This window comes from Sylvia atricapilla, chromosome 5 (assembly GCF_009819655.1).
Source record: "Sylvia atricapilla isolate bSylAtr1 chromosome 5, bSylAtr1.pri, whole genome shotgun sequence".
NCBI classification, from domain to species: Eukaryota; Metazoa; Chordata; class Aves; order Passeriformes; family Sylviidae; genus Sylvia; species Sylvia atricapilla.
The window spans coordinates 14459550-14482745 of NC_089144.1; the positions used below are offsets into that span (position 1 = coordinate 14459550).

The window sequence follows — 23196 nt, forward strand, 5'->3', positions numbered from 1 at the left end:
GATAAAGCAGATTATTGAGTATTTTTAATGTGTACTATGTATGGAAATATTTAGTAAAATGCATATACACAGATAAGAATTCCTGCTTTGGAAAAGAGAACTTTGCAGATCTACCTGCAAGTTCTAATTTGACTTCTTCAGCTCTGTGGAACATTAGACTGCTTTTACCTCAAATATGGAAACAGCAATTATTTCCCCATGTATAGAGATTTTAGAAACCTGGAAAATGTTGATTTCTTTTAAATGACTAAACTTAAGATCAATTTATCAATTATATGTATAAATTTAAATTTATGAACTAATTGATACTCAAACCTGCATTGAAATGCATTTAAATGCTGAAGATCTTATTTTATAATAAAATGAAGGCCATGATAAATATTTTTTATATTTGAGGACAACATAAACATACACCTGAGAAAATATACCTAGTATATAAAAGGAAATGCAATTTTTATATCATGTCCTTCAGTATAAAACACTCTTCTTTTTCATGTGGTTTTCCATTACTACACATGAAAAAGATAATCCCATTCCCTATGAAATTTTGAAATTCATTCCGTCAGGCGCTTTCCAGCTGGAATATTACAATGTCTTCTTCTTTCTCAGCCCAACATTAATACCAAAACAAAATCACTCAGGATTTCCCAATCCAATAAAGTTTCATTGCAATGCATCTGCATTAAGTGCAGCAGTCAAGCCAGGTTAACTAATATTTTTTATTTAAAATTAATGTTTTATGGAAAGAATAATATTAATAATTGCTTTAGTAAGTAAATATTATTAAATATTATGAATATAGAGACTGACAGACATTAGATATATTCTTTGAATCCACTGATTATTGAGTTAGCTCCATACTTTGTATTTCTTATTTGAAAAGCAATGAATTTCAGAAGACAGAAATTATTTTATATTATTAATTGTAAACTATTTAATTACTTTTAATAAACAGGCGAGACACCATTCTCATTTAAACTGAAGACTCATTACATCAGTGTAAAGGACCCTCAGAGAAAATGAAGGTCATGATTTTAATATACAATGCAAAGAGGGCATAGACTAATTTTTCACAGCATAACAACTAAAAGAAATAGGCACATCCTGCCTACAAACATGGGGTACCACTGCAGAGCTGTTTGTATTTCTTTTTACCTTCTGAATCGGTTACTCCTACTCCCGACTGCTTTACTGGTTCTTGTCCATTCTGGCTCATCTTCCCTCTGTTAAAAGATATGGTGGTTGTTGTCAATAAAACCATAGAAAGATGAGAGCTAAAACACTGATAACACTTAAGTCAACGAGGCTTGTTCTATTGAGGATATTATCTTTTTTCTCTTTTGAAAGCAGCTGCAATCACACCTTTCTAAACCTGTACATTCTTACAGAATGGGTCCATCAGGTGCTGTCTGCCACCCACCCCACACTGGGCCTGCACATCTCCTCACTTTAACTTGTTATAGTCAACAGTGAAATATATAATTAGCAGTCACAAAAAAAAAGATATTTGGTCTACAGTACCATTACTTTAAAGGTAAGGCATTCTTGTGGTTATTATCTTCTTAAATTATTGCTTTTCTTTACAGTTTAGATTTAGAATAAGAAACAATTCTGGAAACTTAATGTTGAGTAGAATAAATCATGGTCTAGAGTTCCCTATTTTCCTATTTTATGTAGAAAGAACCTGTGATAGAATCTTGATGTCTGTTTTTATGCAATGAAAGTTAGGTAAAATATAAGCTATCTCTAAATAATCTTGTTGCAAGCTCTAAGGCATGTTTACAATAACTCTCAAACATTTGTGCTTCCAGATTTCTTTTTGCCTTAAGACTGACTGCTGTGATAGAGACTATAAGGCAGTCTCTTCAGTTGTATGTGATTCCTTAGGGGTTAAAGGGTCAGCACTGTTTTCTATGTGTCGACCAGCTTCATGTCTGAAACTGTCTAAATTCATGGGGATCTAAAAAATTTGTATAAAAGCACAGTTTTTCAAGTGATTTTTTTATTCAGTTTTAACTGAAAGCTATTTTTTCTTCTGTAGGTAATGCTTCATAAATCATTACAAATATGATACAAGAATTATTTGTCTCAAGGGTAATATTCCTTATACATCATTCAATTGTTTTTCACTTTGGTATTCAAAATTAATTTTATTTTACAGACAGTGTACTGCTATAGAGGGTTACATGATACAAAGGCATAGAGAATCTGGTTTTTGTCAGAGATAAGAACATGAGTAGCTTTCAAGAATATTACAACTGGATAACAGGAGTATTAAAAATAAAATCCAAATTAGAAAGACTTTACAAGACACATTCAGATTTATGTAACTATATAGTTATTAATTTCCCTTGATAGTTATAGCACTTAATATTGGCAAGTATTCTAATTAGTTACCTCATCAAACAATTCCCATGGTGTCACTATTTAATTATTTTATTCAGCCTCAAGACTAACTTTTATGGTTAAAAGCATTTGGACTAAAACAAAGAGTTTAAAATTCAGCACATACAACAATTTCTATTGATAGAAACTTTGTCTAAGCAGAGAGTATATAACCAAATAAGTTTTTAAATGCCAATATACTTAAAAATATTTAGCCTACTTAATATCTCACGTTCAAATTTTAATCTGTGGTCTTATGGATTTGCTGAATTAGAGTACAAGGTCAGAGTCCCAGAAGTCATTATCAAGCCAATGTGAGTGCAAATGATGAGTACCATTTCAATTATACAGATATTCAGATAAACAAAATCTTTTGTACAGGATTCAAAATGGAAACAGTTATCCATTTTAAACATTCTCTCCATGAGTGATCTGATGGTAAACAGACTTTTGTCATTCATTTTCCTCACATTGCTATGTTAAGCCCTGGACACTAACATGAAAAATAAAGCAGGTCCTGTCTGTATAAATTTCCTGTGTAATTTTAAAGACTCTGTCTAATATCAGTATATAAATAAGTTACTTTAAAATGTCATAATAAAAATAAATAGTGTAGCCTTACGAAAAACAGACATGGATTTATTTTATTTTATTAAGTATAATTCATGAGAACAAATTTCTATGAGAGAAAATCTGAAGATGTGGAGGCTTCCTCCTCTTTTTCAGTAGAAGTGAGGCTGATCTCAGGCTTGAGACCAACAAGTCTTTCAGCCAAATAGCAAATAACTCTAGGTACTGTCACATTGCTAGTCAATACACAGTAAATTATGTTATTTGGAGTCAAATTTGGCATGTGTGAACTGAAAATTTCTATTGAGAGCTCCATCTTGTGTTATTATGCACAAAGGTTCTATGAATCTTTGCTTTTCTCACTAGGAATGACAGCCCAATATTTTTCTTTTTTCTTTTGATGTTGTCAAAGACAAAGATAATATTTTTTCCCCTTTTAGCCTAGAATAACATGAGTGAAAAGCCTAATACAAATTAAAAAAAACCCATACCCCACAACCTAAGCTCACATAATCCTCCTAGATTCTGTAGGTGAGATTGAAGTCTTAGATTTATCTCTATTTTCTTTTAGTTACTAACAAGATATAAACAAATAAAATTGGGCTTTATTTTTGAAAATGATAAATACTCAGAAATATCACAGTTCTAGAGAATTTTCACTTTGCTGAAATTTTTCTAGGAAGCCTATGTCTTTTTTGACTAATAGCTCACAACTTCATGGGAAAAGCAAAAATACTTTGTTTGTTCCAGAGAAAATATTGAAGAACTATTGCAGACAATGAATGAACAATGACCACCAACTAATATTTTGAGAACAGTCAATCTAAAAATATTTTTCAGACCAGAATCATTAACCTGATCAGAAGTTACTTTGTCCTGTTAGGGAATATAAATGAAATTGCTAAATAACGATGCATGCTGACAGAAGAGGTGAAAAAGCCCTGGCAAAATTTTTCTCTGTGGAGTACTTAACTGGGTAAAAAAATTTGGAAAATTAAATCATTTTATAGGATCATTACTCTGATAGAAGCTTGATAATTCCTACAGGGACTCTGTACCAAAAAGCTTTTTCCAGCCAAGAACTTAGAAATTCTACTGAAACTCCTAAAAACTCGGGAAAAGTTGGGTTGTATCCGGAGTATGAATTCCCTTTGCATTAGTAACACCTCTTTATAGAGGGAGAAAAATCTGAAAACTTAAATAAAGCTTTCTCAACCCTACAACAGTTGTACTTTTAAAACATAAGCCAAGCTCATCTCTATACACTTTCATCAAATGCTGAGACCAGAACATCTCCTATATGACAGCAAGAAATTCGTGAGGTTGAGGTAGAGGTTTGGTTGGTTATTAACAATTCAATGCTCAACAAAGCAGAATAGAAGTGTGAACTCGGGGAATTCTCCCCAGTTTAGCTGCTATTCTACTGCATAACTCCAGTCTGCAGAGGAAAACACATAAGAAGATGACTAGCAAGTGAAAGTGCTATAAATTCTGCATGGAGGACACAATATATTAACAGAAAAGCCTTACATTCTTGGGATGGGAAATAGATTATTCTCGCCCGTTGCACTGCTGCTGCCTTCACTATCCATGCTGTATCCACTGCCAAAACTACTGGCTGAGGAGCCAGTGGAGACAGAACTTTCTGCAGGTCGGTGATTAGTTGACCTTGCTGTACAGGGCAGGAACATTTGGTTACTAAAATCTTGTAAGACACCAGTACCACTGACATGAAGAAAAGATGTAGTTTATCAAAATCACATGTTGCAAATACTTTCACTTTTATATTTTACATTCAAATATTGCTTTATCATCTTTTGCAGATGAAGTTTGTTTTTACATAGAATAAGGTGTTCTCAATCAAATAGTACACCACCATTGTGTTAATAGTTCAAATCAACAGCCTGAAGGAAAAAAAACCCCAAAAACAAACAGGATAGAATGTTTAACACTGCTTTTCTGATTAAAGTGACAGAAAACCAGTTATTTATCTGAAACATTTAATATGATAATCTTGTAAAAATGAAAGCCCCAGTGGGCCTTCCTCATAATCCATGTGAAATGTTCTTTGCATTTCGTGATTTTGAGGAGAGGATTTGCAAAGATGTGTAAGCACACAATCTGTAGTCACAGAGAATGTCTCCACCCCACTTCAGACATAACACAGCTATACATTATATTTCTCAACTGCTCCTACCCATCTGCATCTCTCTTACTACATGCACAGAATTTTAATGAACACATTGTGATGGGAGATGCCTTAATCTAATTTAATACCATTTGTTGTTAGTGTAGCATATGTTAGTTAGTTTTACTTCAGCTTGCCTTATTTCGTGTTTTGGACATTGTTACATGAACAAATCATCCAGTATTTGGCATTTAGCAAGTTGAGAAACATAAAAGAAAAATAACACAGTGACATTACATATAGCAATTAATACAGGAACAATAGAGTATCTACTCTCATATTTAATAACAAAATTGTCTGGGAATATTAACACAGGTTTGAAGATTTTTTTGCAAAACCTTCTCTAATACACCTGCTATTGTCATGTTTCAACCTACTGAGCATATATACTAAAGATAGAAAATACTGTTTTGCAAAGATATTTTTCTATGAAGACTTAATGAGGTTTTGTGTTATTCTGCTGAACTGTGAAACTCCTTTTTAAGTAGTTAAAAGAGATTCTTCTTTAAAATATATTAGTCAAGTACCTAAATAGAAATTTAATAAGAGCCAGAGCCCCAACAGTGCCTTGCTCTATACTGGCAATCAATATTTTTATGTCTGACTAAATGAATAATATTTTTGGTGAAGAACGCTGCATGCTGCCTGATGTGGGACAAGGAAGGTGAGTGTAACTCCTCAAACATAATGGAAAAAACAAGTGAGTAATTTGAACTAGAAGGAATAAATGAAGAGATTCTTATATCACCAATCCTTGGGAAAGCTTTAAGACAGAACTCATATTCTTCACAGTGATTCTTCACTGGTAAACCAAGTTGCCACATAACCTTTTTATCTTTTCAACTCTATTAATCTCGTTTGTTCCACTATTGCCCACAGCCAGAAGTGAAATTTCTGAGTCTATGTGGTTTTCAGATAAAATTATTCATTAGCTCTATTCCAAATTGATCATAGGCAGCTTTCTTGGATGGAAATACAAAGGAATAATTTTTAAAATCATAGCAGATGCTCTTAATACCTCACCTGAAGGAAAGAAACCCATGTTTTTCCCGAGAGGCAGCCAGCTGGGCTGGCTGTGTGCAGTGGTAGCTTTACCACTTCCAGCTGGTGGTGCTGTGAGTGAATTCCTATGCCTGTTGGTGACATGTCAGCAAAATGCTGCTGAGAAATGCTGGGCAAGACTGATGTTTCAGAGATGAGAGGTCAAACTCTCTGTTATAGTGTATTATTGCCAGTTGCCCTGTATTCAACAACCTGAACTGTGGCTCTCTCATGCCTGTCCCAAACTAATTCATTACCTCAGTTCTCATTGTGTTTGCATGACCTGTATGTTTCCCAATAATTTTTTCTGTTTGGAATTTGGAATTCTGAGGGTTCCTTTACATTAGGCTGATTTGTTAGCTTTTTTGTTGTTGTTTTTTTTGTTTTTGGTTGTTTTTTTTTTTTGGCACCATGGCATGACAAATGCCTCAAGGATGAGTACAAATGGGAGATCAAGACACCTGCAAAACCCATGGAAGCCAAAACAGTATTGTGCCAGCACACAAAAGAATCTTCAGCCCTTCCCTTAGACATGAATTTGATGGTGTAGCATATATGTCCACCATAACATATGTGGCCTGAAAGGATCTTTCGTATCTGGGCTTTTTTTTTTTTTTTTTTTTTTTTTTTACTGACTTTGCTGTAAAAACCAGTGTCTGAAGTAATTTCTTGTATCTTTACTGGTGGATTTCTAAAACCAGTAAGAACCTAGAATTTAGTTCAATCTAGAAATGCTTGAATTAAGCCTCAAGAAATGGGTTAGAAGTTTTGTTTCATCTATTTATAACCAGTACATAGCTATTTCTTTTGAAACCACTGTATCCTGATTACACATTCAGAATGCTGTATTTTTAGTTTTTCTACTGTTTTCACTAATTCACATAATTTTCCACATTGATTTTTTTTTTCCTATAAGATCACTTCACTTGGTAAATGGTTATAATGGATTCAAGTTTAGATTCGTGACTGGATTTTGAAAATTCTAAAGTTTAATGTTATTTTTTTTCCTGTCTGCTCTATGAAAGTAATGAATCACAGTGTCAGTTTGTGACAAGAAATGAAATCCACAAATAGATTCACAGCTGGTTCCACGGCAAATTCAGAATCTGGATACAGAGATCATCTGGTAACTTGTGAGACACCCACATTTTCTACATGTTGGGATTTTTACAGACACATCTAGAACTCTAAGTTTCTGTTGGTTACATATGAAACTTTGGAGTTCTGATGATGTGGCAATGCTTGCTGCCATGCAATATTTTCCCTGAGAGTTAGTATAACTATGGCTATATCTCTAGTCTATGTGGGAAGACAGACCTTGTTCCATGCTCTTATGTTCAAGAAAATAGTCTGCACCCTCATTTGCAGTCTTGCCCTTTCTCTTTGAATAAATGCAAACATTGTCTTAGAAACTTTAACAAGAAAGTCAAAGTTCACTGTGTTGCTCCTCTAGATTACCAGTCTACATAAGGTCTGTCCTGTCCTAAAGTCCTAAAGGATCAAAACAATTTCCAGCTTGCTTGGTCAATTGGGTTCATATCCACATAAAGGACAGGCAACTATTGCATTACATTTAGTTTTAATGTTACTTTTAATTATGGTATTAGAGAAGGTTGATTCTGAGCTACAGAGTTTCTGAGTATAGCTGCCTATGCTAGAAAATTCTTTAGTCCTCAGGTTTTGACATCAAAGTTCTGGCAGGAGGTGCTTTGGTCTGTAGCATTGGAACAGTTTCATATGGATTCCCTTGGGTCCAAAGATTAGCTATTGTTATCTGGTATCACACAGATGCCCGAAGCTAGAAGATGTAGTCTTGCTTAAGTGAAATCTACAACGTTTGCCTGAGTAGGAGCTCAGGTGAAGGCAATTTCCATCATTTGAATATTAAGTATCCAGAGTGTGGAAGAGTGGGTTTCATCGATTCCTTGCTCTTCCTTTTCGCAAATTATCCCCTAGCTCTTAAGCCACACAACCCCCTCCCCTCTCCCCAAAACAACCCCAAACCCAACCAACTCAAAAGGCAACTTTTAGAAACTATTAGAAAGCTTTAAAACTTTAAAAATACTTATCATAGACAAGGTCTTGCTGCCAATTATGTATGATTTTTAAAGCCTTACATTTTTAGAGAAATGACTCTTCAGGCCTCAGTAGATGGAAGAGACAAAGCTTAACTGAAGGTCATTATGCACCTTCATTTGGCCTCCTTCTGGGAGAAAGGAGATATCCCTTCACTCCCTCCAGCCCTTTTCCTATAAACTCTTTACATAGTTTATCAGGTGCTTGGTATTTTTTTTTCATGACTGCAATATTGTGATGTCTGGGCTGCTCAGACGTCAAACTATGAAGAATAGAAATATGAAATTAAAGTTTAAAACTCTAATATTAGAGCAGCTTTCTCTGAATTAGGGCACAGATTTTCCTATTATACAAAGCTATTGTTGTGGTGTGATTTAATTTTCATCTGTTAATCCTATTTTAGCTGGTAGGTCCCTCGATGAGATGAAATGTTCTCAACTTGGAATGGGTGTTAATGGGTACATATGTCACATTTAGGAGTTTAAAATGTGGTGTTAATGCTGCCTCTGAGTGATTCTGTTAAACTGCCTGTTTTACAGGCTCTGGCATGAGCAAAAGTTTCAGTTCAACCATTCTAGTGAATAATATATAAATGAGCTGGAAAAGTTCTCAACTGCTTACAGTAAATGTTTCAGATTCCAAGAAAGTGGACGATAATTTTATACCTGGTGTAGGACCAGGGTTTCCTAAGAAAAATTTTCAACAGAATAATGTTTGGACACGTATTCCCTTATGCCTTCTCAGAAATGAGTTACTGATTCAATAAAATGGAGGTTAGCACTGGCCCCACCTTTCAGCTCCATTTTTTTATTTATATTTTTAAAAATTATCAGTAATATGGCAGTAATGTGCACTGACTTATGCTTTGGCTAATGGTTCCACTTAGAAAACAAACTTTTGGAACCAAGGAAAATGTGTTAGTCACACCTTAGTATGAAGAAAATAATGTAGTAAAATCAGTAAGACAGGAAATCTTGGAAGGCATATGATTTCACTTAATCTTTAAGAAAAGTCTGTTTTACACAGAGAACAGAGAAGATGCTTTGTTAAAACCTAATATAGGGAAGATAGATAACTCACACAAGACCTATAACCAGTAGCAATTAAATCAGTCAGCAGGAAAGTGGAAAAAATCCAGCACTCCCAGCCACTCCAGCTTTTCTTCTACAGTGAATAGATTTTTTTTAAGACTTAACTTTTTTAAAAACTTGACTAGTCAGTTCTGTGGTTCATATGGAGGAAAGAACAGACTCAACCAGCAATTTCTCCTGGTGAATAAATCGTGGATGTTCCCCTTTTCCTGTTTCTCTCTAGAAACAGAAATACGCCGTCAAAACAGCTTGGGAATAATAGTTCTGCTTGTGAACCAAACAGGAGGCAGGAAAAACGTCTTCAAGTATGGATTCAGGATTAAATTTCCACAATTGGCCTCTAATTACTTGAAAAAAGAATTTGTTTTAGATGTCTGTCTTCCGGGTGACAAAAAAGGCTGGCAGCATCACACTGAGTCTTCTCAAAGAGATGCAAGCCCATGGAAGAAGGTGAAAGCACCAATCTGCTGGGTGTAATTTTCTGTTAACCAACAGACATCAGAAAATTGGGAATGGGCATCTCATAGGGTGGCTTTTGGCAGAAGTTTGGCTTCCTTTCACTCTCAGTAGCCTTGTGATTCAAGTGCTCCAACTTCAAAGTGCCCCAAATGCCTTTTGTTGTTGTTGTTGTTTATAAATTTATGTTGCTGTTGTTGTTGTTGTTTTTATAAATTATTTGCTAGCATTAAAAGCAAGAGCCAGCCCAGCTTTCACTGTTAGGCTCTACGGGGTAAAATTGTTGTTGGGACTTCTTGTTGCATCTTTTGTGAACTGGCAAAAGAATGGGAATACATAAACAACTAGTGATCAAACTCATCTACCTCAGTTCAGCCCAGATAGTTTATTTCCCTAATGCTCCCTCATACTGAACAGAAGTTTAAGCCATGATCTCACCCATCTCAGTCACAGCTGTATATTAGACAGAGATTTGACTGCACACTGAGCAGGGACATTTTTTGAAATTTCAAGACAACCTTTTACAGAGCAATTTATCATTTGAGCTGAGGAAGAGCAGAGCAACACACTTCTTAAACTGTGCTGAAGTAATTTCTTTACCCAGGAAAGCAATTCAGATGAAATAACTTTCCATGCACTCTGTAGGGTTAGTCTACCCTACAGAATTTTGAAAAAAGACTTTTGAAATAAATCTTTGAAATCAGTTTTGAAATAAGAGTCATCAAATGAAGAATCTCAGCAATTCTCTGAAATTACATGTCAGCTTAAAATGTTGGAAAAGTAAATAGCAGGAATAACCAAAGGAAAATGGGCCAGCTATTAGACTGAAACAAGGTTGAAAAGACAGCCTCAGATTACTGCTATCTGCAGAGTTGGGACAAACTGTTCTTGTTTTGATAATGATTCTTGGAAATGTGTTATTTGTAGCAACATGACGGTCCATTTAACTTGGAAATTAGGGAACTAGTGACATGAGTCACTAAACAGATTGGACTATAAATTATTTAAGTGTGAAGGAAATATCCTAAAATAATGTAGGAAATTAAAACATGGCATTACCTATTAAATGTGTGAAAATGGATATAGACCAAAACGGATCCCAAATAAGCAGGTATTTGAAACCACAATCATATCCAATTCAGAAGATTTATATAACCTAGGAATCAATTTCCTTTCACTCCATTCTTGATAAAGCCAGTAAATAGAACTTAGGGATAAGGAAAATTCATGTCAATTTTAATTTCTTGCAGTTAAGTGGCTAGAAATTGCACAGTGCTGGCTCAGATTTGTGTCATGGGTTGCACAGTGATGGCAATGTCTTGTTGCATGCATCACATCATGTTTCTGTGTAGTTTGACCTGTTATGTTGACACTTAAGTGGAGACTTGTATCAAAGTTGCTGGTTCAAGGCAGTTATAAGCAGGTGTACTACCTTTTGAACTGAAGTGTTTTAAACGGACATTCTTTTAGATGTTTAAATTGATAGGCTTCTTTTGGTATAATTCTGAAAATACTGTAAAGTTTTGCTACTATAGCTATTCTAGTTAGCATTATCAGCTCTGTGAGATCTCCCCCTGACCAGTAAAATCACTTGACATACAACTGTTTGGAAAAGCTGTTGTGTCATGAAAGAAAATGAGTAACAAAAAGGAAGAAATGCTCTCTATGAAATGCTGTGGTGCTGCATTTTCTCCCCTCATCCTCACCCTTGCTTCCCCCCCACCATTTTCAGGAAAAAAAAATAACAATACTAGGTACATGTGTCAGAGGATATTCTAAGGAAATGTTGTGATTTTAAATTGCTAGATGTTTAATCTTAATAAAAACCCTTCCCATTACTGAAAGTTAGACAGAATTTCCTGTAGAATTGTAATGTAGGCATTACCTTAAATTAATAGGCATGTTTGGATCTTTAACTAAAACACATGGCAATTTCTCTGTATTTTTAAGATTTGCTAACTAATTCAGCTGAGGATTCAACCTTGGATATTTTAATGTAATAAATAAATTGATTTTTACTGTACAATCATTGTCCTTTAAGGGAAAAGCTGGCATCATTTTTTGTGCAAATAAGGACAAACCCATTAAATTTTACCCATTAAACTGCATTCCTATAGAGAGCACAGGTCCTTATAAAAGTGTATAATTTAAAAAAATGAGCAGGTATGTAGATAAATGCTGACTATATGATGAACAGTATCTTTTATTTTTGCATTCTGAACTTCTTTAAAGATACCATTTTTATTATGGCGAGGCAGAGGCACTGCACCTTTCTGCTCAACCCAGATGCTGAAGTTTTCTTCTGTTCCTTGTCTTTCTTATTCACTTTATTGGAAGTTATTAAAACTAAAGCATGTTATTCATTCCTTTAAATCTATAAGCTAGGTTTGAAAAAGCTTTTTTGAATAAAATCAGTAAAAATATATCTTCCAAATACACCTACTCTTTCATATGCATGTATTCAGAGAACTGGTGATAATCATCACAACATCTCAAACTTTTCAGGTATCTGAAGAACTATAAAATAATATATTTAAAACATAACTGACCTACCAAGAAAACTCCAATGAGAAGATTCTTCTGTGGGATAAATTACTGACTGAATGTGGTGGACTGATTCATTCTGTGTCTAAAACTGACTCATCTGGTGGATAAACTCTAATACGCAGATTTATGTTGAAGGGAATGTGCTTAATTTTATGTGAATGTGTAATTGGAAGTGATTCATATATTGCACAAAACCTAAATCAAATTAACTTAAGCGTAGGCACTGCTCTCTTCCTCTGACTTGGATCCCTTGCAACTTCTGGCTTCAAAGAGTTGGCTCTGAAATGTTATTGTTCCTCTCTGAGGGATGTGATTGGAAAGTGTAGCATGCAGTTGGTTTCTTTGCAGATCACACTCTAATCTCTCATGGGCAATGAAAAAATTATACTTCAGGGTTTATTTTTAATTAACTGCTGTAGGTGAATGTTGGATTTTACAAAGGTTCTGAACAAAAAACAATGCTTTTTGTTGTATCTTCACCTTATTGACTTGGATCCCTTGCAACTTCTGGCTTCAAAAAACTGATGACAGACCTTTGCTATCACAAAATATGCTATTTATACTACAGTTGCTGGTTTTATTTATGATTTCCTTGTTACTTCTCAACAGACACACCCAATAACTGACAAAATAGACCAAATAGAAAGGGTCCTAGGCATCAGAACTAGAGAAGGATTTCCCTGAGACATTCTCAGAAAGACTGAGGATTCTTGCCCTGTTTGGTTTGTTGTTTTTCTAGATCCAGTTCAATTCAAGAGAAAAAATAAAGGTGTTGTGAGACTAGATCAAAGGAGGACACTCTGAGGGTTATCTTAGGCACAGAAGGACTTCACAGCATAGAATCATTTCCATCACCATTGTGTACGAGGGCTGAAAAAACCCAAAACCTTTCCTCTAAAAGGTGCTGTTGTTTAATTAATGCACAGAGAAATAGCTGTGGTTAAAAAAAGGAAAAAAAAAAAAAAAAAAGTAAAGAAGTTGTGGATTACCTGTAATGACTTCCTTTGGAAAGGGCTTTGTGACCCAGTAATAAAAAAAATACTATCTTGCCAAGATGACGATGTTCCAGTCATTAAAACCAGTTCCTAATGTGTTCTTTTCCAGGTGCCAATAAAGTAGGCTGTAATGGAGGTGAGTATCACAAACATGCATCATCCCTTTAGGAATGGACTTGGAAACTGATGATGCCCTAATATTCATAGTTCACAATGCAGGGGAAATCTTCCTTTATCATCTCTCCATCTCACAAAGAAGTCCATAAGTTGGAAGCTGTTTTGAGTATCTTTGGTGCTTTTTTCCATTAGACATTATAGACTCATCTCATTTCACTTTCATACTCCACAAAACTGCAGTGAAATCATCTTGCTTTTCATTCCTGCTTAAAGTCATGAAAGTCATTAACCTCAAAATGTTAACCACTGGCCCATCTCATATGAATAAATTTGGACAAACTATCTTTGGTACTAAAATAGAAGCCAAAACATCTCAGAGGCCTGAATCCAGACTTATAAATATTGTGTAGGTGACCATACATTGTGTTTATTTGTCAGAAGTAAAAAGACAAAATACTACACGTCTTCATAATAATTCTTAACCTCTTTTATATATTATTGGAATGTGGACTCTTATTATTTATAATGTGGACTCTAATTCCCATAACTCTCTGTGATGCTTCCAATATTACTAAGCCCACATACATGTCAGTACATTCTTTTTGCAATTTTAAAGTAAAGAAGATAGAATAACAGTTTGTTGGCTCAGGTAGTTGAAGCCAACACTCACTATTTTGTTATTATTAAAGTGTATCTGAACCTTAATTCAATCTTATATCACAAGCAAAATGTTTTGCATGATCTGTCTATGTGAAAAGGCATCACCACGGGGCAATGAGTGTTTGAGATAAAACTCGACAGACACTTCAAAAGATCATAAGAGCCATTTACGTTTGAATGGTCTACCCCCCAGGAGTGGTATGCAGCTTTCAGACAGGATGCCTGAGCTTGTACCATGACATCCTCTGGTTCAGCCTGAGCTGAGTGTCTAGAGCTGAGCTGTAGAGTAATACAGTGTGTGCCTGTGTAAATACATGGATTTATGGAAGAATTCTAAAGCCTCTCCTAAGGAAAAAAAAAAAAAAAAACAACCAAAACCCAACAACTTGTCATTTCTAAATATGCTTAAAAATCTCTTTCCCCCGTTGTTTAGTTGTTTTAACATGACACTAGTTGTCTGAATGACTTGTTGCCTTTATAATATATTGTCTAAAGTACCATTTCCTCTTTCTCTCTTGCACTCCTCTCAGCCAGCTTATATTGCCCAATGTGTGCAATGGTGTTGACAGAAAAACCTTCAATGAATCTTGAGAGCTTAAGAAGGGATTACAGCACAAGAGAACATCTGGGAGTTCAGTCAGTACATTTATTTGGATTATCCCTCAAATTCCATGGAAATAAACAAGATGCTCCAGAAGTCAAAAGAACAGTGGCAATTGGAACTGATTGAGATTCTGGCTCTTTATTTGTGATGAGGGAATAAATTGGTGATATGTGGTATTACAGGTGCCTACAAGTAGAAAATAATTTTTAAAGATGCTAATAGGAAAATTATCAGGAGATTGAACTATACATGGATCAAAACTCCTTTCCTTTCCACTGGCGGTTTGAAAAATTATCTATGCTAATGACTATTGACATGATAATTGTGTTGGAAGAGGAAACAGGAATTGTCATTTTCCCAATTACATTTTCAGAAACAAAAATGTGCAGTTAGGATTTTGTCACAGTACAAGAAATGTCCAATCATGCTTAAGCAGACCAGCTTGGATGCATGCTTTTATTAGGCAACAACATGAGCAAAGCTATACTACTTTTCAACAGAATTCCAAGTACTCCAGTGGAATGGAAGTGCACACATTTGTTGTTTCAAAATGCTTCTTAGCACAGTTTTTCATTATGGATTTATGCGCTGATAGGTGGAAAAATCAAGCAGAGTTCTTGATTCATGTTAACATTTACAGCACTTAATGGAGGGGTAAAAGAAATAATTAAATATCGCAATGAATTAGTTGACATGGCAAGAAGTATTTGGGATGTAGTTGGTTTCTTAACCATGTCTTTCTGCTCACCTCCTTCAGGCTTGACTGGTCCATCAGACATCACTTTCCTGAGGGCTAGTTGGCTTTGGTCTTTGTTGTCATTGGCTGGTGGAGGCAGATTGTCAGACTGAGTTCTTTGAATAGGGAGGACTCCTGCTATGCTGTGTCTGTGCTGCTTCCTGGCATGATTAGACTGACCGCTTTTATGTGCTGCTGTGGCAGTGTGGGTGAAATGGAAACCCAGAGTATGTATCCTCAGATGGAACCAGCTTAAATGTTATTCATGCAAACAGAAGTGGTTTTTTTTCTGTATTTAAGTAAGTAGTGTTTTCAAACACCAAAGAGACACCACATGCACAGCATTAAAGAGTATCAAAACTGGCTGTTTCTGTATTAATGACAGTGAAGACAAGGGAAATAATTTTTTTCCCCAGTTTTGCATTATACCATGGTGAATTTATGGCATATCAACAAATCCTAAAGACAAACACAATGACTTCACAGTCAGAGAGATTTAATTTGCCATCAACTAAACCCTCAGCTAGCAATCAGATGATTCTGGTCTGAAGTATGTTCTGGAGAGTAATCCTTTTGAATTGAATAGTTTTAATTCATTAACCCATTTGAAGTTGTCAAATGAAATCTGTCTTGACCCTTAATCAATCCATGGTAAAAAATGACTCAAAAAATTGAAATGTGACACCTGACTTAGCTCTCAACTCCCTTTGAGTTTGCTAACTTCACAACATTGTTGAAATCTGATGTTGTTACTAGCTCTGTGTGTTTAATAGTTTTATTGTATTTCTGTTCTGCTCATCACTAATACAATCATATCTGAGATATAAAGAAGGTTGCCTTATATTTCCTTTCCAAAAAAAAAAAAAAAATAGATATTTACAGTCATGTTTCAAAAATAGAAATCTCAGCCATGTAGTTAAAAAAAAAAGTTTCTTTAACTTCAAATCTTCTTTTGTGTGTATAGTACTGTCCTTCATGACTACTGCTTATAAATACATCCTGTTATTAATGTGGTCTCAGTCTTATGTGCAATTTGAACAGCTGGCAGTTGCATTCTGCAGGTTTTGATTGTTTCATTGGTAAGTATTTAGTGACATCAAAACACAATGGACTTATCTGTGAGTCATGCACAACCATGGAACATCATGGGACTGTGAGTGAAGGGACTGATGGAGAAACAGCCAGTTTCACTGCAGTCTTTACAAAATAAATAAATAAATAAACAAATAAAAGACTTCTAAATACAAGAGTATATCGTAATTATATGTATCCACACACAGGCACACAAAGAAAGACATTGAACAGAGTGAGCACAGTGTGCCAAGGACAGGGAAAAAAACACACAAAAAAAAATAGCCAAAAAAGGGGGAGGACAGCAGGGAAAAAGGCAACAGATGAACATTAAGCTGCCATGCTGAGGAATTTATTTGCGTCTTTTACTTGGTTGGAGGCGGAGCTGCTGAACAGCGGCTTCGGCGGCGGCGATGGCCGCCCCAGCGTCCTCCAGGTGACTCTGAGTGACGCTGGTTTTGCTTTGGCTGCGCGACGGACCGTGAGAGCGCAGGTGTCCTTCCGAAGAGGATTTGGAGCTCCCTGGGCTGCTGTGGGATTTCTCAATGGTGGGAACCTGCATGTCTACCAGGGAAATGAAGAAGTACAACTCTTGCATTTATTAAAAAACAAACAATTTCTTTCTCTTTCTCCTGACTGGTTCTTTCTAGCTGAATTCCAGGACAAGAAATAAAGATTAAGCTGTGTCTTTCCATTTAAGGTATCAGGATATATCAGGATTAAGAAACTCTTACGAAGCATTTTTTATGCATTCCCACTGTTACCTGGCCCAGGGAATAATTTATTTAGTATTGGTTTTTTATAACCTGTGAATTATAACCTGTGAATAACCTCCTGTGCTGGTTCAAACTGGTGGAAGGATGGCATTTCACCCTCTATTCTCCATTATGTTGAGGCTAAGCAGCATCACCTACACCAGTACTGAGCACTTAGCAAACGCAAGTCATTTTATCCTGAATAATGCCATCAGGAAATACACAGCCTAACTTACAATATCTTCTATACTTACCTCTAATTCTGACAGACATCTTATATAGACACCAATCCCTGGAAAAATGTTACACAGAGAAATAGAGAGGAGATGGAGCAGAGTCTTGTCCCTCTGAGACTCTCATCTGGATTGTAAATGGAACATTTTTTTGCATTGATAGGACACATAATGTGTTTTATGAGAGCACCTGTCCACTGACTACTTAGTATAAAAAAAAGAAGTAGAGATAAATTTCTTGGACCAGGAGACACTGAGATCAATTCTGTTTATGTAAACATTAGTATATTTCTACCGTATCAGCTCCACTGATTTCCAATACAACTAAGATGGGCTACAATCCATTATCATTGACTGGAAATGCATATGCATTATTGCACCATAATTGTTGTTCTATAAAATATTAATGTGGCACTTTTAGAAGAAAAAAAATGCCATAGAATATTTAAGGAACATGAAAAATGGAAAGCTAAATATGTATTGAGTTTGCCCAGGGCCATCAAGAAAATGAAAAGGGTGCAGAATCTGTAGCAGATGTGTAAAGCATGTAGAGTCTGTATGCTGCTGTTTTAAGGACATAATTACTCAGTAAGCTGGCTGGGAAGATTGAGACAATTTAAGCCTTGTCTCCAACTAATTAATCCGAGATAAATGGATTTTTAATAAAATGTATACAAACTTCATACCAGTATCTTTATTTTTCTATTAGAACTTACACATAGCAAAGGTTTACACATCATCTGGGAAAATATTTCATATCAGGTGCACCAAGTCATTCCTACCCTTGGAGGGGTCCGGGAAGATTCCATGACTTCTGCTCTTGATGACAGATGGTTTTGGAGATTGCTGGCTACTCTTTTCAGAATGAGATTTCCCATGATCTACGTTTTCACTCTGTTCTTTGAGAGGATACCACCGAGGAGTGTTGTCAAGCTGAGAGATGCTGGATAACTCAATCAATACCTACAAATAAATCAAAGTATGATATATCTGTATCTGACCTATCAACGACTGTATACAGCAGAAGAGACTGGAGTTGTGTTGTCAGAAGTTGCAATCAAGTGTACAAGTGAAGGATATAAGGCTTTGTGCTGACAGATTCGACAGATTCGGGACTCTCTGAGCATGCTGTGACCCCAAATCCAGATTCAGTAGCTTATTGTGATACAGGTTAACACATGACCATTCTTATAAACCATGTATTAATGTATCAATCTCTGGGGGTCTAGCCCTTGCAGATTGGTTTAAAATAATTTCAGTGAGACTGCTCTTCAGAGGTATTTTGCAAAGCAAAAGGTTTAATAAAGAAAAATATCAAAATAACAAACATTAAAGAAAATAAATGAAAAGATGTGCACAGGTATCCGAGAAAATCCTGCTAGTAACACTCCAAAAATCTCTTTACTTACTTTAGGCTCTTTCCTAAATACTGAATGTTTGAGGAGGGACAATTTGTTTTGCTGCCAATGAAATTACTAGTAAACTTTGAGTTATGCTCTTGGAGCCCAATCCATGCTCTGTGCTGGCACTGAGCCAATTACAATGAGAAAAACACAGAACTTTCTAGCTTAACTTCCTGAAGTGTCTAAAGGTAAACTGAAACTCTTTCCATATTTGGAAAAACCTGCTGGGTGTGGAATATGCATTCCAACAATATTGGTGTGTCTGAACATTTATGTCTTCTCACCAGGACCCCAGTAAGGACTGTCAGCTGAGTCCTTTGGTTATGGCATAGCTCCACACAAAGACAACTGGGCAGTTCAGAGGGCAGCTTGGGAGCACTAGCTTGACAGCTGCAGTATTAAAAGACATTAAAAAGACTTCCAGCCATTCTTCCTCTGTACAGACATACTCTAACAGGACAACCAAGCAATACAATTTTCTGCCTTTTATCAGTGTGTTTAAGAGGGGAAAAAGTTGTGCATTTGTTTTTATTAGGGTCTTCAATAATGAGGCTCATGCTTCTTGAGTCTTTAAAATAATCCACATATGCAGAAGTAGCGACAAAAAGAAAACAACAGGGTTACTCTTGCACTTCACTAAAATAATAGAATTCAACAGACAATTTAGGCATCTAAACATGAATGAGGAAAAAACCAGGAGGTTCAAAGGTAATGTGGGAAAGAAACAAATAAGCTGGCTAAAAAAACCCCCAAACATTGTAGATGAAATCAGCTCTAAGCTGCTTTCATTGTTAGCAGGACTTCTGTGACATTTCTTTAAAAAAAATAGAAGGTAGAAAAAAAAAAAAGAGCATTGGCAACAATAAAGATCCTTCCTCCCTTAATAAGCTTGCAGTTCAGAGGGCCAAAGGATGTAAAGTACTGAAATTAATCACAGAGTCTTGAAGAACGAAAGAAGGTCAAAAATACCTTTACATCTGGGTCAAAATTAACATCAGATAGGAAAGTTTTAAAACTGCTAGAAAAATAAAGTGCTCAATTACCTCAGGGAACAATATTTTTGTCACTTTATTACAAGACCCTGAATTAAAGAAAGCCTCTTCAAGTTTAGGGATGGGGAAGTCTCCTAACAACTAGTGGTTTCCAGGTTAAAAGACTTTTTTCTTCCCATTTTTTCCTTTTAGTTGTATAGGTTGTCTATGAACTGGCTTGGTCTTTTTGGTTAGACCTATATTTAATATTAACAGATGAACTATTTGGCATGCTCCCTGCTGTGGCTTTTTAGTCAAGATTTGAAAATGTCTTAGAAGATAGCATGGCTGAGGATTATTGCAAAAAGACAGTGTAGGCTCTACTTTGTAGGAGGAGAGGTTTCACTTTCCATGGATATGGACCATGATGTGCCATATGGACCATGACTGTTCTTCTGGGGCACACAAGTGCTTCTGGCTCCACTCAAGTAAGTCTTTGGGGCACAATTTGGGTATCCCACATCTGATGTTATGGTGCAGGATTCCTCTGGACATCCTGATGCTGAGATACACTGGATAGTTGCTTTTTTTTTTCCCTGAATAACTGCTTTCACACTAAAAAAACTAAACCACACCAAACCAAAAAAAAAAAAACCAAAACCACAACAACAACAACAAAAAACCCAAAACCACAAAAAAAACCCCAAACACAAACAAACGAACAAACAAACAAAAACAAACAAAAACAAACAAAAAACAAACAAAAAAACCCAACCAAAAAAACCCCCACCAACCAAGTAGTTCTAAAGGTTGAAGAAAAGTTGAAGGGGAAAGGTTTAAGTTTTCATGTAGAAACAGTTGCTGGAGCATTCCTTTTTCAAATGCCATAAAAAACAAGGATGTAAATATTCAGTAAATCCCTGCATTTGGACAAAGATGGTGCACTCAACAAGAATATGGACACACTATGCTGGAAATAAGTAATTATGTAGCAACTTCCTATACATTTATTTTAGTAATTGTTCAAATAGTGACACTGATTGCTCAGTCTGGTAATTACACAAAGGGGAACTGGAGTTGAACTGTGTTTTTTTTCTGCAGAAATCAAATGTAGAATGAGCTCAGATACTCTCAGTTACTCTGTGTGAGTGATCAGTTTTCCTATGCTTCTGTTTCTAATTATAACCTTTATTTGTAATTATATCTTTAATTATTTTTATATCATAGTCATTGCTGGTAATTCTCTATTATATGTACATATGTTTGTTTATTTCTTTTTTAAAGAGAAGGCCTTCTTTCCATGAGCACTCATTTATTATTAATTTCAAGATTAGATTTTGCCTTCAGTCATACTTTGGTAATGATATTTCTATTTCAGAATCCTAAAAATAAGACTGATCAGCAAGACTAAATTGCTCATTCTTGAAGATACTTGTGCATGTGTTGAAATATTGCTTGATGGCAGAATTTAATTTTTTGATCATTTACAAAGACTAATATCTCCTCAGACTTCCTATGTTATGGTAAATTTAAGTCAAACAGCCTTCAGTCATAACAAGAATTTCCCCTGAAGTCACAGTGAATATTGTTGCTATCTCACACTCAAAAACAAAGTATTAATTTTCAGCAAATTAGCCTTTTTTTGGTCCTAAATTAGCTTGTTCCCAGTTAATAAAGATGAAATGGATATATCTTTTGTGTCTAAATTAAAAAAAAAATCATGACCATTTGTTATGAAGACAACAGTAAAACTGGGATGTAAAAAAGTTTTACTTATGACATGTACCATACCTTGAAAGAGAACAGTCTCCAAATAACAGCCTGCAGCTATTACTAGAAGAGAGGAAGAAATAAGATACTCACTTCACCGAGGAAGTCATTTGAGGAGAATCTATCATAATCCCAGACAGTCACTTCCAGTGTTTTCTTTTTCAGCTGCAATTCAAGTAAAAGGAAAATTAACCTCAAACACTACAGATCGAGCCTTTATGGTGGTTCCTGTAGAGAATTTCCTCCATATAGCCTTTTTCATAGTGACAGGTAGGCAATTTTCACCCTCTCATGAACCTTGTTCTGGGAAAAATAATTTGGTGCTAGTATTTGTTATCAAGCCAGATGGGCTTGTGCTTGGCCCTATTTAAGGAATTTACACAGGTTATTTTGGGTGGAATTTATGTCCACTACAAGAGTCAAACTGATATTTAAGGCCTCCTTTTATTGTTCCTGCAGCTTTTCTCATCTTCAAATCTGTCTGAACTCAGACATCTGCCTGAAGAGCATTTGAGTGTGAATTTCAAGTGTATTATATCAAACACTCTATTTGCATAACCTCATCTGGGAAGACCAGGCTTTAATGCCTGCAGAATTCAGGGTAGTCAGGGAGAGTCTGCAAGTGATCCAGGCATGTGGACAAGTTGTACTGTTGGGTATTAATGACAGCTGTCAAACCCCACTATGTGCAGATCTTGCTAAGCATGATAGCTGTGTCAAGATTTCTTCTATAGCCAGAGTAAGAAACAACTATTCTTTTTATGTGACAAGAGAGCACAAGACAGAGAAACTGTTGACCAAAGCAGTTGACCTTATTGTAAAGACTGACCTGAGAGTTTTTCCAGGGATTTCTGAGGACATGTAGGGGCAGGATGGATTACTGATTTTCCATGCTAGGGCAAAAGACTGGAAAGGCAGTAAAAAATTCAAGTGGCTTGAAAGAGAGAAGGACAAAATCCTGTGGGTTTTAGGGGTCTGCAAATTTAGGCTGAGAAGTTTTAAGTGAAGAATGCAAGCATTACTGAGAAAAAGTCTTCACATACTTGAATAAAAGAATTTAGAAGAATTCTTATGTGATAGTTGAGGGTTGCCATCCTAACAGAAGCAACCAGTCACCCAGTGCTTTATTAACTGGCTGCTGGGCATGGAGGGAGAGCAATAGATCAAGTCATTGCTCAAAATTATAAGCTATACCAATTATTGTACATATTGCATGTACTTGCAATGAAAGCACTCTTGGCTATTTACAGAACCACAGAATATTCTGAGTTGGGAGTGACTCACAGGGATCACCGAGTGCAATTCTTAAATGGATGGTCTGCACATCCAGGATCGAACCCACAACACTGATGTTATTAGCACCATAATCTCATCAATTTCTCTCCATTGCTCCTTGGTTTAATCAGCAAAAGGCTAAGACAGTTTATAATAAACTGCAATTGCCTTTAAGTGATAATTTCATCTCATTATTATGTGTTCAGAATGTCATCTGCTCCCAGCCTACTTTAGAAAATGCACAACTATGCA

At 35.7% G+C, this 23196-nt stretch overlaps 1 protein-coding gene across 1 annotated transcript in view; it reads right to left on the reverse strand.

Annotated features, from left to right (window-relative positions):
• Positions 1–23196, reverse strand: part of PCLO (piccolo presynaptic cytomatrix protein) — a 317263-nt gene that overhangs the window by 39288 nt on the left and 254779 nt on the right. The window contains 6 exon segments of the mRNA XM_066318756.1: positions 1156–1223; positions 4486–4627; positions 15479–15661; positions 16907–17101; positions 18308–18488; positions 21763–21834. Coding sequence (XP_066174853.1) covers positions 1156–1223; positions 4486–4627; positions 15479–15661; positions 16907–17101; positions 18308–18488; positions 21763–21834 — 841 coding nt within the window.